Consider the following 15,252-nt stretch of genomic DNA (forward strand, 5'->3'; position numbering starts at 1 on the left):
CAGGCCCCAAAAACATACGTCCCATGGTTTCCCTTATTTGCAATAACTAGTATAAGTCTGAGACAAGCAGAAAAGGTCAGATAAGTTGATGTTAGGTGAAATGAACCCCAAGATAAGTATTCAAATGTTTTTTCTTTCATGTGATTGTTTCTAACATTGTTATAAGATGATTTCTTTGTTTCTTTGTATGTCCTTCACCCACGGTATAATCCCTGCTTTCACTGTATTTGATGATGGTATAATTGCGGAGGGGAAGGAAAAAAACAAATCGTTTAAATAGGGATACAGGTGGACCCATTGCAACAATGAGATGTACAAGTCGTTATGTCGAAAAACGAACTTTACAGCTTTGGGGGGGGAAGGGGGCGGAGCAGAGGAGGGATAGGAAGGGGAAGCAAAGGAGGAGGCAACAATGCTTGATAAGAAATATACTCATTATCTTGCCCATGTAATTGTAACCCCTCTATTTGGTATTTTCACAATAAAAAAAGAATTTAGTTTGCACAAAATTATGCAGCTAATTAGCAGGGGAAACAGACCTCCTCACTACAGCGCCAACAATGCTATATCTGTTTAGTTGCTGATTATTCTCCATTCTTACTGTCCCTCTCACAACCACTCTATTTCTGGCTGGTATCTCTCTTGCTCTTCCCTCCCACAAGAGTTATAGCTGTGGCCACCTTTACTTATCATCCAATCTGGGCAAGCAGAAAGAGCAAACTTTATCAAAATGGAGTTAAAAAAAAAGCAAGGTTTTGTACATTTTGTTATATTTCAAGACATTTTGTTATATTTCCTTTCTGTTTTTAGCCACTCTTTTATTTATCCACCTATTTCTTTCTTTGCTGTTTTTTCCTAGGAAGTTTAAAGTAAGAGTTTCCCAACTCATGAATAGCACCAACTCCTGGCTAGAATAGAAAATCATCTACCACATTACCTTATCTCTTTAAAAAGTGCACAATAACATCACATTGACAATAAAATTTAAATTTGAAAAGAGTGCACAATATCTTGAGAAATAATAAAACATGGACTAGAAGCATGTGTATAATATTTGAAGGCACCATGAAGACAATCAGACTTCAGAAAAGGAAGAATGAAAGCAATGGTCCAGGGTCACTGGCTTTGGAGAAAACCAAATTATTTGAGTTTGAGCACTTAACACTAGTATATAACACCATTAGCTACTGAATATCTCTTATTCTGGTTATCTCATCAGAAAATGGAGAAAATGATGGCCATAGAGGATTCCTATAAGGATTAAAGCAGAGGCTGGCACACAGTCAAGTTCAATGAAGGTTAGTTACTGTTGTTGTTGAATTAGACATAGATCAACTGTTCTTATCCCAGAAAACAGAGAAGTATGGCTTAATGAAAGTGAAATAGGCTAAATAGAACTGAGACAATCATACACGCAACTAGCCAAGGCCTTTATGCAATAGCCTTCACTATGACAGATCCTTTCATTTAGCCTTTGCCCCCATTTGCGGGCAGAGAACTGCAATGGGCTACTTTTTACTCAGGGCAAATGACACAAAATACAAGCCCCAAGAGGCACCCTGAATTTCCCCCCAAATGACAGAGAGGTTACCAAATAGGTACAGATAAGAATTTTGCAAATAGAAATTCAGGGAGCCTACCTTGCAGAGGGTTAGGCCAATAGACCAAGGCCATATTATTCAGAAAATGCCACTCTTCTTGTTCCCACAACATTTCATAGAAATTCAAAAAAAAAAGAAGAAGAAGAAGAAGAAAGGGAGGGGGAAGGCACAAAGGCACCAGGCAGGGAGGGCCACTATGTGTTATTAATCCATGTGATTAGTCCAGCATGCTAAGGAAGACTCTTTACAGACTCCAAACTAGTGGTTTTGATCCACATGGATTAGAAAAACACTGTTGCATTCAACTTGCCAGAGCCTCTTTTGCTTTTGTGCTTGAGTTTTATTCTTCAGAGTCTTGCAGGAACAAAGGAGAGAGAGAGCATTCATATGAGGACGGGCAACATAGCACTTTGACAAATGTCCTTCTCCCCTCCCCTTTTGGGAGACACTTCCTGAAATTTCCCAAGAACTAAACCCTGTGTTTGTATTTGCATCATTTCCTCCTAAAAGCTGAACAACTGGAAACTGTTCTCCACCTCCAATGCAGATTTCTGTCAATCCATGAAAAGTGAAAGGCAAATCCCATTCCAAGTTCTTTGCGAGCAAGTGGTAAGAATGGGACAGAAGTGGTTGCAGCTCCCTGGGCTGCTTCATGGGGTAAGGAAGCTGAAAGAGCGCTCTCAGAGGAGAGCAGAATGGGAGCCTTCCAATAAGCCACAGAAAGAACAAGAGGCAGTGCGTGAGTTTCTCCAGGATACACAGCCTTTACTGGCCTCAGTTACAAAGCAAGTCTGAAGACTGTTATGATGGTATCTGAACAAATGAAGACAGCTGGAAACCATTTCATCTTCTTTTTCTTATTCCACCAGGAAGGAGCAAAAAACAGTCTTCTCCAGGAAATCTCAGTAGTCTATAGAGCACAGTGCTTTCTAACCTTTATGGCAGTTTTCTAGAGAACTGTGTATGAGTTTAGTTTCATGAGGTCTTGGAAAGGAAGGGAAAGGCCAGGCACTAACAGATGCTCCGAGGGATGGGGGAGGGGGTGCTTACAAGTCAACCACTGACTAGTTGTACAACCTTGGGAAGGTTACACAACCTCTTTGTACTTTAATGTTCTAAGACAAAACATTAGGCTTCTTCTGTCTTATTGAGTTTCAGTCTCTCCCTTCTCCTGATGGTCCTTTCCACTGCCAACAATTCCTTACCACTTCCTTAAGACTCTATAATTTTTAATAAGTTTTTTATTGTGAAAATACTATACAGAGGGGTTACAGTTACATGAGCAAGGTAATGAGTACATTTCTTATCAAGCATTGTTGTCTCCTCCTTTGTTTTTCCCCTACCATCCCTTCCCTCCCACCTCCTCAACTACACTCCACCCACTCCTAAATTGTAAAGTTTGTTTTGTGACATAGCGTCTTATACAGACTCCATAATTTTTTTTCTCCAGTTCAGACCATCATTCTTGATCACAAACAAATAAGCCTTCTTGATACGTGCCCAGTTGAGCATCTCTGTGCAGCGCTATTAGACACAATGATCACCTTTGCTATCCATTCACCTGATGAGAAATCAGACTTAGCTTTGTACTATTCCAATTTCTGTACTGATGAAGCCATTTGGGTTTACGTTATTCATAGCAAAAATAGCAATTTCATTCCTACTTGTTATTTAAGTCAGTATAGACTGGTGGCTTTCAACTCCAGGGTCTAGTATGTTCCAAGAGATGTGGAATGCAAGGGTACAATTGTGGCCAGCCAGTTAGGGATTCTGAAAACTACTTTGATCATACTGGATCTGCCATCCAATCTCATGTTAAAAATTCAGGAAAGAAAAATCAGAGTTGATAGTCCACTGCTAATGAGGTAAGAAGGAGTCATCCTGGACCAGAAACTCCAAGTTTCTCCTAGGGATCCAAATTAATCCTTTTCAATGGCCAGTTTGTCGAGATAGTATATTTGTTCTGTTATTTAAAAAAAAATAAGTCAGATGGTTTAAATTATCTGTAGACTCAATACAGGCAGCAATAAGCCTTCTCTCATGGGCTAAGTTAAGATGGAGAAAGTATGAAAACACATTTTAAGGAACAAACATTCAAGAAGCCATTTTGTGGTTATTTTTTACAATATTATGACATTTGGTTATTCCTGAGAGGTGAAGAAACTGGAGAGAGTTCAAGGATTTGTTTATCCTTAAGAAATCATGAGTCAGGGGACAGCATCTGGAAGGAGCCATTTTCAGGAAAAGATCAGAAGACCTAGACTGCTCAAGACAGGAATCTGGACTTTGTGACTGAATCAATGAGCTACACAGTGTCTTAGTCTACCCTGTTTCTTTCTCTATAACTGGTGGTCCTCACCAAGTGATTCCCCAACTCAGCAAATAAAAGTATAATCATCCAGTTGTTGCAATCTCCCCATCAGGAAGTACCCTGGATTCCTATCTCTGTCTTACTTCTATTGCTTAGCCATTAGCAAGGTTTTGTTAGTTTATATCCATCCAAGAATTATTTTCTTTTTTTTGTTTTTTTAAATTTTTATTTATTTTTTATTGTGAAAATACTGTACCATCCAAGAATTATTTTCAACAAATAAATGCAGCAGTGGTACTCATTAGTCACTATGTTGTAAATGAACTATACAACTTGTGAGTGGGGATGGAGGAGGGAAAACTGGGAAGGAGCCAGGGAAGAAGTGACATTATCCAAAAGGACATGTAGTCTTTACCTGACTTACGGAATTATATCCTCTCTGTACATTACCTTTATAACAATACAAAATATTTACCAAAAGAATTATTTTCAGCCTTCACTGCTCACTGCCATATTTTTTAGTTCTATAATGCTGCACTGCCATCATTACCTTTATCTGCTTTCCCTTGGATGTCAGCAGTGGTCTCTGCTTTACCATTTGTGCCTCTCACAGTTAATTATCCAAATAGCAATGTGATGGCTTTACAAAGCAAATGAGAAGAGGGATATTGCCTCCTGAAGTCTTCAAAGGACTGCCATGGAATTTAGGATAAACCCAAACTCTTTCTTGAGTTCCAGAAAACTCTATAATCTGGACCTTGCATGACTATAAACTCCATTCATACGTTCCCTTCTTGTAGTCATACTGCTTTATTTTCTCTTTCTGAACACACCAATACATATTTCTCAGGCTGAATTCAATTTCACTGACCTCCATAATTCAAAAGCTCCACCCCTCTTCTCTTCCCTGGGTTACTTCCATTCATCTTTTTTGTTGCCTTTTAAGTTCCCATATATGATATACTCCAATACCAGATTTGTTGAAGTGAACTTTAACAGTATAAGTTACTTGTTAGTGTTTAACTAAGAGCTTCATCAAACACACAGACTTGTAGCCCTTGTCACAATGAAGATATACAACACTGTGATCACCTCAATAAAGCTTCCAAAAACATTTTCTAAACACTGAAACAACCCTTTGTATTCTTCTGCTGATAACTACACAAACGGTGCTAAATCCATGCAATGCATATTACTCCACAGGCTAGGTCTCAAGCTCATGTTGCCAAATGAAAGAGATTTGGCTCAGGAAATCTTAGATCATATGATTCCATTGTTATGACGTTCTGTAACCTGCAACACTAGAATGGCATTAAACAGTCTGCAAATCATCAAGGCTGAAGTTCAGGAGGGGGTGATTATGAAGGGGTATGAGAAAATTCTACCGTTTTTCTAGTTTTTAATATAGTCTGAGATAATCCTGGTAATTTCCTCATTTGCTTATTAATTGCTGCCTTCCTCAAAAGGCACATTTCAAGGTGGCATGTACCCTAACTTTCTTATTTCTGTATCTCTGAAACTTAGTGTGGTACCATTCATTCTGTAGGTGCTCACTCATCCTTTGCTGAATGAGGTTTCCTGGATGCATGGTCACTCCCCCAAATTTGCCTTCTTTCTCCGTTCTCATCCTGAATCCATGACCGTGCCCTGTGAACATTACTGAATGCCTCTCCTAGCCGTTCCTTTTCCTGTTACTCACTGATATTTTCATGTCTTTGTGGGGTTTTCCCTCAGGTGATTGCGAGAGCCTCAACAGGAATTTTCCTGCCTGCAGTCTTGACCCCTCAAATCACTGTCTTCAATCATTTGTACATACAATCAACCTTCATCACTTTTCTTCTGAAAGTAAGATGGTGATGGTTTCCAACTGCCTAGCAACTAGCCTGGTTATGACTCTTCTCTCCTTCCACATGAACCCTAATCACTATCCTTCTAGTGCCTTATAGGACTCTGCTTCTATCCAGTTATGGCTCCAAGAACCAAAATGCTACTCATTTGTCCTAAGGTGAGAGCTATCTACAACCACAATGGTCTCTCATCTCTGAAGATGTCCCTGCTTTCTTTTCCCATCCACCTTTACTCCCTCAATCCCAGGATATCTGAAGATTTCATGTCTCTAAATGTAAGACAAAAGTTAAGGACTTTAGATCTGTCAGAGCAAGTTAAATGATCTGAAACTATGATATTTGTCTAAGCTATAGCTATCATCTCAACTGTAAACATTCTGGTTTACTAAATATTGCATTCCTATGTTTCCAGGTAGTGATAATGATCAGTGTTTTCTCCATTCATCCACTGTGTTTTGAAAAGAACGAAGAAGTTGGGACTTTCTTTCACTGAATAACATCTATTAGCTGGATGTATAGTCAAAGCTATAGCAACTTAGCTGGATAACTTATCATGAAGATAGTGTTAATGTAAAGCCATTTTTTTAATTTTTATTTTTTATTGTGAAAATACTGTACAGAGGGGTTACAATTACATGGGCAAGATGAGTACATTTCTTATCAAGCACTGGAGCCTCCTCCTTTGTTTCCCCTTCCCATCCCTTCCCATCCTCCCCCCGCCCCCCCACCCAATCCTCCCCGCTACCCCCCCACCAAAGTTGTAAAATTAATTTTCGACATAACAACTTGTACATCTCATAGTTGCAATGGGTTGCAAAGCCATTTTTATACACAAAAACTTGTTTTACTGTTTAGGCAAAAGTGAAGAGTGATAAAGATCTGTATATGTTGTCTGTGTATGGATATAGACCTCAAGGATATAAAGATAAAGAGATGTTGGTTCTTAGAAAAGGGAGGGGGATGAACACTAGTGTCCATCTGAGGAATCTGGCTAAATAAGTGAGTAAAACATATTCCTCTGAGGCTTACAAAAACATCACAAGGAAGCTCTCAGCCCATTGATGTGGGAAGAGCTGCCTGACACATCCAGGTGCAGATGGCAGCTGCTCACCTGAACACATATAGTTGTTCACATATACTTTCCCAGAGAAATTTGCTCAGAGAAAGTGTTAAACGATTCTCAAGAAAATACTAAAATGAAACAGATTGGAGTGGGAAGGAGAGATGTGAAATCTGCCTGCTGTATATATTTATATTTTTGTTTTTGGAGCCAGGTGAATTTATTCCACACTCAAGTTTATTATATTTATTTAATAAAGATGAGTTTGAATGTATATTCCAATATGGTTCTAAAGAGATTCCATTAAAATGATCTAAACCCAGGACATTGAAGCTGTCATGAAATCACCAAAACCTACCAACAGTCCTGACATCCAAACATATTAATGTATAGGTATAAGGAACTAAGCAACAAAAATCTAAAAAAATAAAAGCATTGTAGTTGCCATTTTAACATTTCTACTTTCTCTTAGGAAATAAGTTGGATATGTGAACTCATACATCCTTTCAGGTCAAGAAAAGTCCTCCAAATAGAGTTTATGGATAGTTCCAGGATATCTACAATAATCTGTGATGCCACCATTGTGTGAAAGGTTATACAAATATACCACACCATAGCCTGATACAAAATGATGCTCTTTTACTTGCTCCATAACAATTTATTTTGGAAAACCATCGCTCCATAACTGTCTTTCACTGTGTTTCTTTCTTTCTCTACCTCAGTCTCTCTAACTCTCTGTCTCTTTATCTCACACATGCTCACATACACACACACACACACACACACACACACACACACACACACACTCGTTCTATAATGTAAGTGCAACTTACAAAAACAGGCTACCTGGTGTACTTTAATTGCCACAACTTTCTCATGTTTGGCCAATCAAAGTCCTTGAATAAGAGATGAAGACTTAAGGGTATCTTTACTTTTGAGATTCCAAGCTCTAAGAATCCTATATGTCTGTAACTGCATCCTTCCTGAAAATGAAACCAGCACAGAATAGAGCCAACATTAAAAACAAAATAAAGTTAGAAGCCCTGGTTCCAATCACACAAACCCTCTGGGTTTGTCAGCATCAACAACCAAAGTCATTGTGTTTTCTTTTTCATTGCCATTTTGGAACAAAGCTTGAGTGTCCTTCAATAGAGCCTTTATGATTTTTACCACAGATTCTATGGGAAGTAATTTTTTAAGATTGCTTCTTTTTACCTGGGAATTGTAGAAAACGTAGATTATTAAGTTTATTAGCATCAGAGAAATTCTTCATGTGACTAATAAATCTCGTGCAGGGCAAGGGTGTTCTTCCATAATGAGGGCTGGGCTGTAAAGTAGACAAAAAAATTATCAAAATAAAAGTTTATGCAAAAGACCCATGCCACTCCAACTCTTCCCACAATGAGTGATATACATAAATATTCTTGCTTTTAAATAATCTGGAAAACAACTATAACCAGGTTTTGTTGGCTATAACATGTACACTCTTCTGTGTATTTCATTAAAAGGGTAATTACATGTTTTCTGTTCATTCAAAATATTGCTCTGTGTCAGACATTGTTTTATATAGTGGAGATACAAGTGATGACTATCTTTTTTAAAAACACATTTTTATTATCTTTAAGTAGTTGTACAAAGGAGCTGCCATTTAACAAAGCACTTTAGAAATACAATATATCAATAAGATGACTTCCTTGTCTTCATGAAATTGACATTTTCATGGAAGATGCTAGAAAAGTTAATAAATATATGTATTTAGAATATATTGGATGGTGGTTTTTCTGTTGGTAAGAGGAAACCCAAGACAAGATTAGAGAAAATGGAAATATTGAAAATGGTACAAAGAGATGGCTTCTCAGACAGGGCAAATTTAGCACAAAGACTCACAAGCAGAGAAAGAAGCCACTTCTGCCACGTATTGTCCCAAGCAAAAGGAACAGTTAGTGAGTCAGTAAAAGGTAGAGAGACAGAAAAGGGAGCAGTGGGCAGGAGATGAAGGAAAGGAGGCTTGAGAGCCAGGCTGTGATCTTCAAGTAGTCAAAAAAGAAAATAAGTGATCAATAGGACAACCTGATTTTATCTTAATTAAAAACTCAACATACGTATAGTTAGCATTAACTACCAGTTAGTATGTGTATAATTTACAGCATTTAGATATGATTGTATATTTTAGATTTGGATATTGCATGGATATTATTGTTTGGATAGTGTATAGTTTTGTATGGATAGTATTGTTTGGCTATTATGAATAGTATGCATTTAGGGAAGGATTAACTTGATGGGGCTGGAAGAGATCATGCAGAATGGATAGCCTCTTTTGCATAGGGTATTGTTATTCATAGCTACATTGTTCATCCAGTTCCATTCATTCCATGAGGAACAGGCTATGTCTCAATCTGACACCTAGTCTGAGTGGAAGAGTCCTAAGAGTCCCCAGAGTAGGAATTTTCCACAGCTCTAGATCAGCAAGCACAGATGAAGGTTTAAGACATATATAATCTTATATGAACTGGGAGATGAGTAACCTAGACCAATCATGCCAGTAATAGAATATATGAATGCAACAGAGAAAGGGTCTAAAAGCTGTGTTTTCTAAGCCTTTGTGGCTACCAGCATTTTCTTTGTATCCTCTTGCTATTAAGTGAAAAATTGTAGGGAGTTAAAAAAAATTACCACAGATAAGCTAAGAGAAGCAAAAGGAAGAGAATTTCTTCCACTTGGAAGGGAAAACAATAATTCTGAGATACCTGGAGGCAGATAAAGTGAGGGAGAAAGGATGTGTAAGACTGGGTAAGGACCATTATGTATGGGCAACCTTGGAGGTCAGAGTTCAGGAGAGAACCATACAGTCATTATGGCCCATATTCTAGTTTCATCTCCACTCCTTTCTCTAAAAACTCTCTCTGTTCTCAAATTTTATCTTTGAAGATATAGATCAAGTGTTACCATACAATAACCATTATCCCCATTTTATAGATGGAAAGGGTAATTTACCAAGGATAGGTAAGTATTAAGTGGAGGAAGCAGCTCTGAACCTGGAAGGTCACCCTGGCCTTCTCTTTCTCTCAAGGCCTCAGATCGATCTCCTTAGCATGAAATTTTTTCAGTCCTACCAGGTCAAGAGTCTCCAGTCCCTCTGTCTCCTCAACAGTCCTCTGGAAACTTAATTAGCTTTGCCACCAATATCCCTACTTGCTTGGGCTGGGAAGGTGGCTCAGTGGTAGAGTGCTTGCCTTGCATGCATTGAGGCCCTGGATTCAATTCCTCAGTACCACATAAGCAGAAAAAGTCAGAAGTGGTGCTATGGCTCAAGCGGTAGAGCACTAGCCTTGAGCTGAAGAGCTGAGGGACAGCACCCAGGCCCAGAGTTCAGGCCCCACTACCAAAAAAAAAAAAAAAAGAATTTTTTCTACATTCTCTTTCTAACACCCAATTCTAAATATGTTCGATTATTTCTCATTATTTAAACTGTGATTTTCATTCATAAAAATTAATTGACAAATAAATCAAGAAAATGTAATATATCTACATATATATATATATATATATACACACAATGGAATTAGACTTAGCTGTCAGAAAGAATGATATTGTACCATTCATAAGGAAATGGAAAGACTTGGAAGAAATATTAAGTGAAATAAGCCAGACCCAGAGAAATATAGGTTGCCTGTTTTCCCTCATTTGTGGTATCTAGAATGTGCCTATAAATCTAGAAGTAAACACACTGGAGGTTTAAAAAAAAAAAGGTACACTGAGACATGATAAATTCTACATGTCTCTAAGCATTCACACACAGTGAGACCAAAAGAGGAACACAAATATGCAATATCTATGTGCATCTCATCATATAAAATAATATTTATCTAAATGAACTCCGGGAAATGGAAATAAGAGGATTTTTCTTTGTCGCTGATTTTGTTTTCTTTTCTGTTTCCCTTATGTGTTTGTTTATCTGTCATTGGAAGGGCAAAGCGGGGACACAGAAATGAGACAAAAACTGAAAAAATGCAGCAATGGTACTCACTAGACACTATGTTGAAAATGAACTATACAACTTGTGGGTGGGGACAGAAGGGAAGAGCTGGGAGAGAGCAAAGGAAGAGGTGACATGACCCAAAAGAAATGTACTCATTATCTGACTGGAGTAACTGTAACCTCTCTATATAATACCTTTATAATAACAATAAAAATACATTTAAAAATAAATAAATACCATCAAGAGAACATGTCAAAATGAAAAAGAAAATCTTCCATTGCAGCTCATATATGTACATTGTTAGCAATCAACACAGGTGATCAATACCCACTATGAGCAACTTCTTGTTCCCCCAAAGTGTGACCCTCTGTCATTAGGGTCACCTGGAAGTCTAGTAGAAATGGAGATTTTTTTTGTCTCCACCTAGATTTCCGGCTGATTATACATTCACATTAAATATACAGAGCACACTTTGATCTAAGATCAAATGCAAAATTCTTCCTATAGAATAAAATGGCTGGTCATGACTTACCATCTGTAACCCCCCACACACACACCTCTCCCCCACCTGCCCACCCCATGTCACAGGACTCTCTCTCTTATAAATATAACAAACACAGGACTCTCTCTCTTATAAATATAACAAACTAGGGAAACTAAGATATCAAAAGCTAAGGCTGGTGCACCACTCAGAAGGCAGAGGCAGAAGGAGGAAGATCCTAGCAAAGCCAATCTATTTATACAAAATTAATACATAAATAAGGTAGTTACCCCCATGTTCTTCTATTGGTTACCCCAGTGCCAACATAGTTCTTCCAACATGAGACATGAAGGTTTGTTGTTCTATAGTGAGTTGAACTAAATAGAATTGACTGATGTTTTAAAATGTATTTTGAAATGCAGTGCCATATTCAAATCGTGCCTGTCATCAAGGTCAGATTTAACCAAACTGATGAGAAATGGAGAAGAGATCACCTCTTCTATGAGCCTGATAGATTCCACTCTGAAATACACATTTCATCAGTGGGGCTGTTGACTCCTCTCTTGTTGCTTTTGGTTGATTCACTGTCTGAAGTCAACCCTATGCTCCATATTTTAAAGTACGACCCCCACCTTTTCTTTCTTTTTTTAAGAAGAGCAAACTTTGATCACAAAGATGCGAGCATGGTAAATATTGATCTTCTTGACAAATGGCGCACCTCTCGCCACAAGCCACTCGAGCATCTGCTCGTTACATCCAGCACTCTCCTTTGTTGGGGAATAATGCCAAGTGGCCTCACGTGCTATCAGCTGCAGATCGCAAATATTTGAAAGAAATAAATTTCTCTGAATGGAAAAAAGCACCTTTCTTTGTTATCCAACCCCCTTCTCCTTCCAAGTCATGTTGATTTTGGGGCTGTGCATACTCCCAGCACCTGTACTTTTCAATTGTTTGTTTGCCAAGCTCATTGTGGTTTTCTTGCTTGGTTTTAGAAACCATTCTAAGTACAGTAACCAATGAAATTGTATTTTCTTTCTCTTGGCATTATGGAAGGAGGGGTAGGGGCAACTGCTTTGAGACACTCATAGCAACTGTAATTAGAGGACACAGAAGGACAGAATAAGAAATGGGAGCTCCTATACACTCATCCCCATGAGAATGGAACTGTACCTCCCTTACAGCCCAAATGCAGAAGGACAGGTTTCACCAACAGCAGAAAGGTTTCATTTTGTTTTGTTTAATTAGTTTTGCAGAAAACTAGAACCATTATTTACTAGCATAAAATCCAATTGTAGTTGAGAATGGCCATATACATTTAATCCAACAATCCAACTGTAAATGTTTAGTTAAATTATCATTTCTTCTACAGCCAGCTTTGTCTATTTCATTTAGTACAAGCATCATAATGGTTGCTCTTAATTTTTCCCTACTAAGACATGTGCAATACAGATTTATAGTCAAATAAACTGCCAAGCTTATTGTGGTATGATCTATGAAAATACAAATGTAGTTCAGAGACACATGCTTGTTCTCTGCGTAAAGATTTGGTTTTCTCCCCTGCCCTAAATTTGATTCTACTTCCAAGGATGCCTATTACTGTCCCCTCAATAAAGAACCATTGTCACTTTTCATTTTTAATTTTACTGTCAGGAGCATTTTCCTATCTATACTATTTCAATTCTTGATTGATAGGATTGAGGTGAAAGAAAGATACATCATATACAATGGGCTCCTATCTGACCCCATCAGTACATGAGACCCTACTGAGTGCTGTGAACTAGTGAAGCCTCACGGGATTTTGTTGAGATCTCCAGAATGGCAGTTCTAAGAAGAGACTGCAGAGGCTAGGGCTACCACAGCTACCTTACCAGCATAAGGCAAATGTCTCTTGTCTTTCAACTACTTTTCAAATAGGACAGTTTGAATCGAGTTCTCATGCTGCTGTTCCTCATGTCCAGAGATCTGTATTGATGAAGGCTCAAAATGAAACTGTGTTCATGGAAGCTGAGTTCACTCCAGGTGAAGATGGCCCCCATTCAGCCATCTGGGTTAAAAAAGAAATCTAAGGGGGCCTATTTCTCCCCAGTATGAAAGTAATGCTACAAAACCCTTACATCTAAAAGAAATGTTCTGTCTTTGCCACTAAAGTAAGGAACAGAGACCTCTGTGTGTGTATGTGTATATGTGTGTGTGTGTGTGTGTGTGTGTGTGTGCATGTGTCTCTTCCCCACCCCCTCTTTCTGTCTCTCTGTCTCGCTGTCTCTCTGTCTCTCTCTCTGTCTCTCTCTCTCTCTCTCTCTCTCTCTCTCTCTCTGTCTCTCTTTATCTCACTCTTTCTCTGAACTTTTTTTTTTGGTCAGTCATGGGGCTTGAACTCTGGGCCTGGGCGCTGTCCCTGTGCTCTTCAGCTCAAGGAGAGTGCTCTACCTCTTGAGCCACAGTACCACTTCCGGTTTTCTAGTGGTTTATTGGAGATAAGAGTCTCACAGACTTTCCTGCCCAGACTGGCTTTGAACTGTGATCCTCAAATCTCAGCCTCCTGAGTAGCTAGGATTACAGGCATGAGCCACTGGCGCCCGGCATCTTTCTGTGAACTTATACCATGGATGTCTTCCTCAACAGACCTGTATAACAGGTGCTCAGAATCATACATAAATCATGAAGCTGCTTTTCAATGTCTGGTAAAATTTTTTAAAGTGACTGGAAGTATCAAAGTATTGTGCAACGGCAATGGTATCACATAAATTTGAACTTGAACTCTGATTTATTCAAAGCTGACTTGTATGAAGAGTTAAATATTTTTAGAAAAAAAACTGCTCTTTAATAAGAGCTTTTAGAGCATGTAATCTTAGCTACTTAGGAGGCTTAAATCTGAAAGATCACAGTTCAAAGCCAACCTGGGGAAGAAAAGTTCAAGAGATTCCATCTCTAAAATTACCAGCAAAAAGCTGGACAGGAGGTGTGGCTCAAGTAGTAGGGAGCTAGTCAAGCAAGAAGAGTAAGGGTGAGGCCCTGAGTTCAAAAGTCAGTACTATCAGAAAGAAGCTCTAAATATACTGAAATTTATCTTTTAAAATAATTCATCAAAAACTGATCTTAAGAGTCTATAAAATACTCTTAACAGTTTTAGTAATAGTTAATTAACAGAAAGAACTTTTCCCAGAATTTGAAACTTTCTAAAACTGTTTGCAGTCTAATAAAGAAAACTATAAAAAGTATACTTGCTAAAATTGTATCTCTGATAACTTTTATAATGACAAATTATAAGACAAAAAAATGAAGAAAACAACTAGAGAAACACCTAATCATCAATTAACATATCACGTTAAGAAAATATAGCATCAATATTTATTGAATTATACAGAATTCTGACACCAAAAAGATCTACTTTTTCAAATTATCAGTTCATATTGATACTTTTATACTGTTATTATCTCCATCACATTTTAAATTATAAGATATTTTTAAAGAAAATAACTTTCTATTTTATTATCATTAAATGCTCACATTTTCATTTTGCATGAGATTCTGTTATATTATGACCCAAACAATAATATCTATACAATTTTTCAGACTGTCTTTTTCATCCTACGATGAACGTTTGTTGGTTTTTACTACGTGTCGCTGTATAAGGGTGCTCCATTTTTACCTGTTTATATATGTAAACAGTACATAAATCAGACTCACCTCCATCACTCTCCCGAATTCTCCATTCCTCGCTTTTCAAACTAAGCTCAACAAGCTTCACAGCTCCATTTTACTTACACAAAGTATTTTAACTGCATTCACCTGCCTTCCTTGTCTCTGATTTCCCGTCCTTTTCCCACTAGTATTTCCTGATATATCTCACCTTACTACATTTTGTTAATTGCCAGTTGTTGTTTTACTGAAGAACTATTAACCAACATATCTTTCTCCCCAGTGCCCAGTGCAAGGCTGTTTTTTTTAATCTCACATGATTTATCTCTTTTAT

At 37.9% G+C, this 15,252-nt stretch overlaps 1 protein-coding gene across 1 annotated transcript in view; it reads right to left on the reverse strand.

The window, feature by feature from the left end:
• LOC105987722 (chromosome unknown open reading frame, human C12orf42) overlaps positions 1–15,252 on the reverse strand; it is a 66,050-nt gene that overhangs the window by 38,059 nt on the left and 12,739 nt on the right. The window contains exons 3-4 of the mRNA XM_013019081.1: positions 11,942–12,088; positions 8,037–8,146 (exon numbers count right to left, since the gene is read on the reverse strand). Of these exons, the coding sequence (XP_012874535.1) occupies positions 8,037–8,146; positions 11,942–12,088 (257 nt within the window). The remainder of the gene's footprint in view (positions 1–8,036; positions 8,147–11,941; positions 12,089–15,252) is intronic.

This window comes from Dipodomys ordii, unplaced genomic scaffold, assembly GCF_000151885.1.
Source record: "Dipodomys ordii isolate 6190 unplaced genomic scaffold, Dord_2.0 Scaffold3, whole genome shotgun sequence".
NCBI lineage: Eukaryota > Metazoa > Chordata > Mammalia > Rodentia > Heteromyidae > Dipodomys > Dipodomys ordii.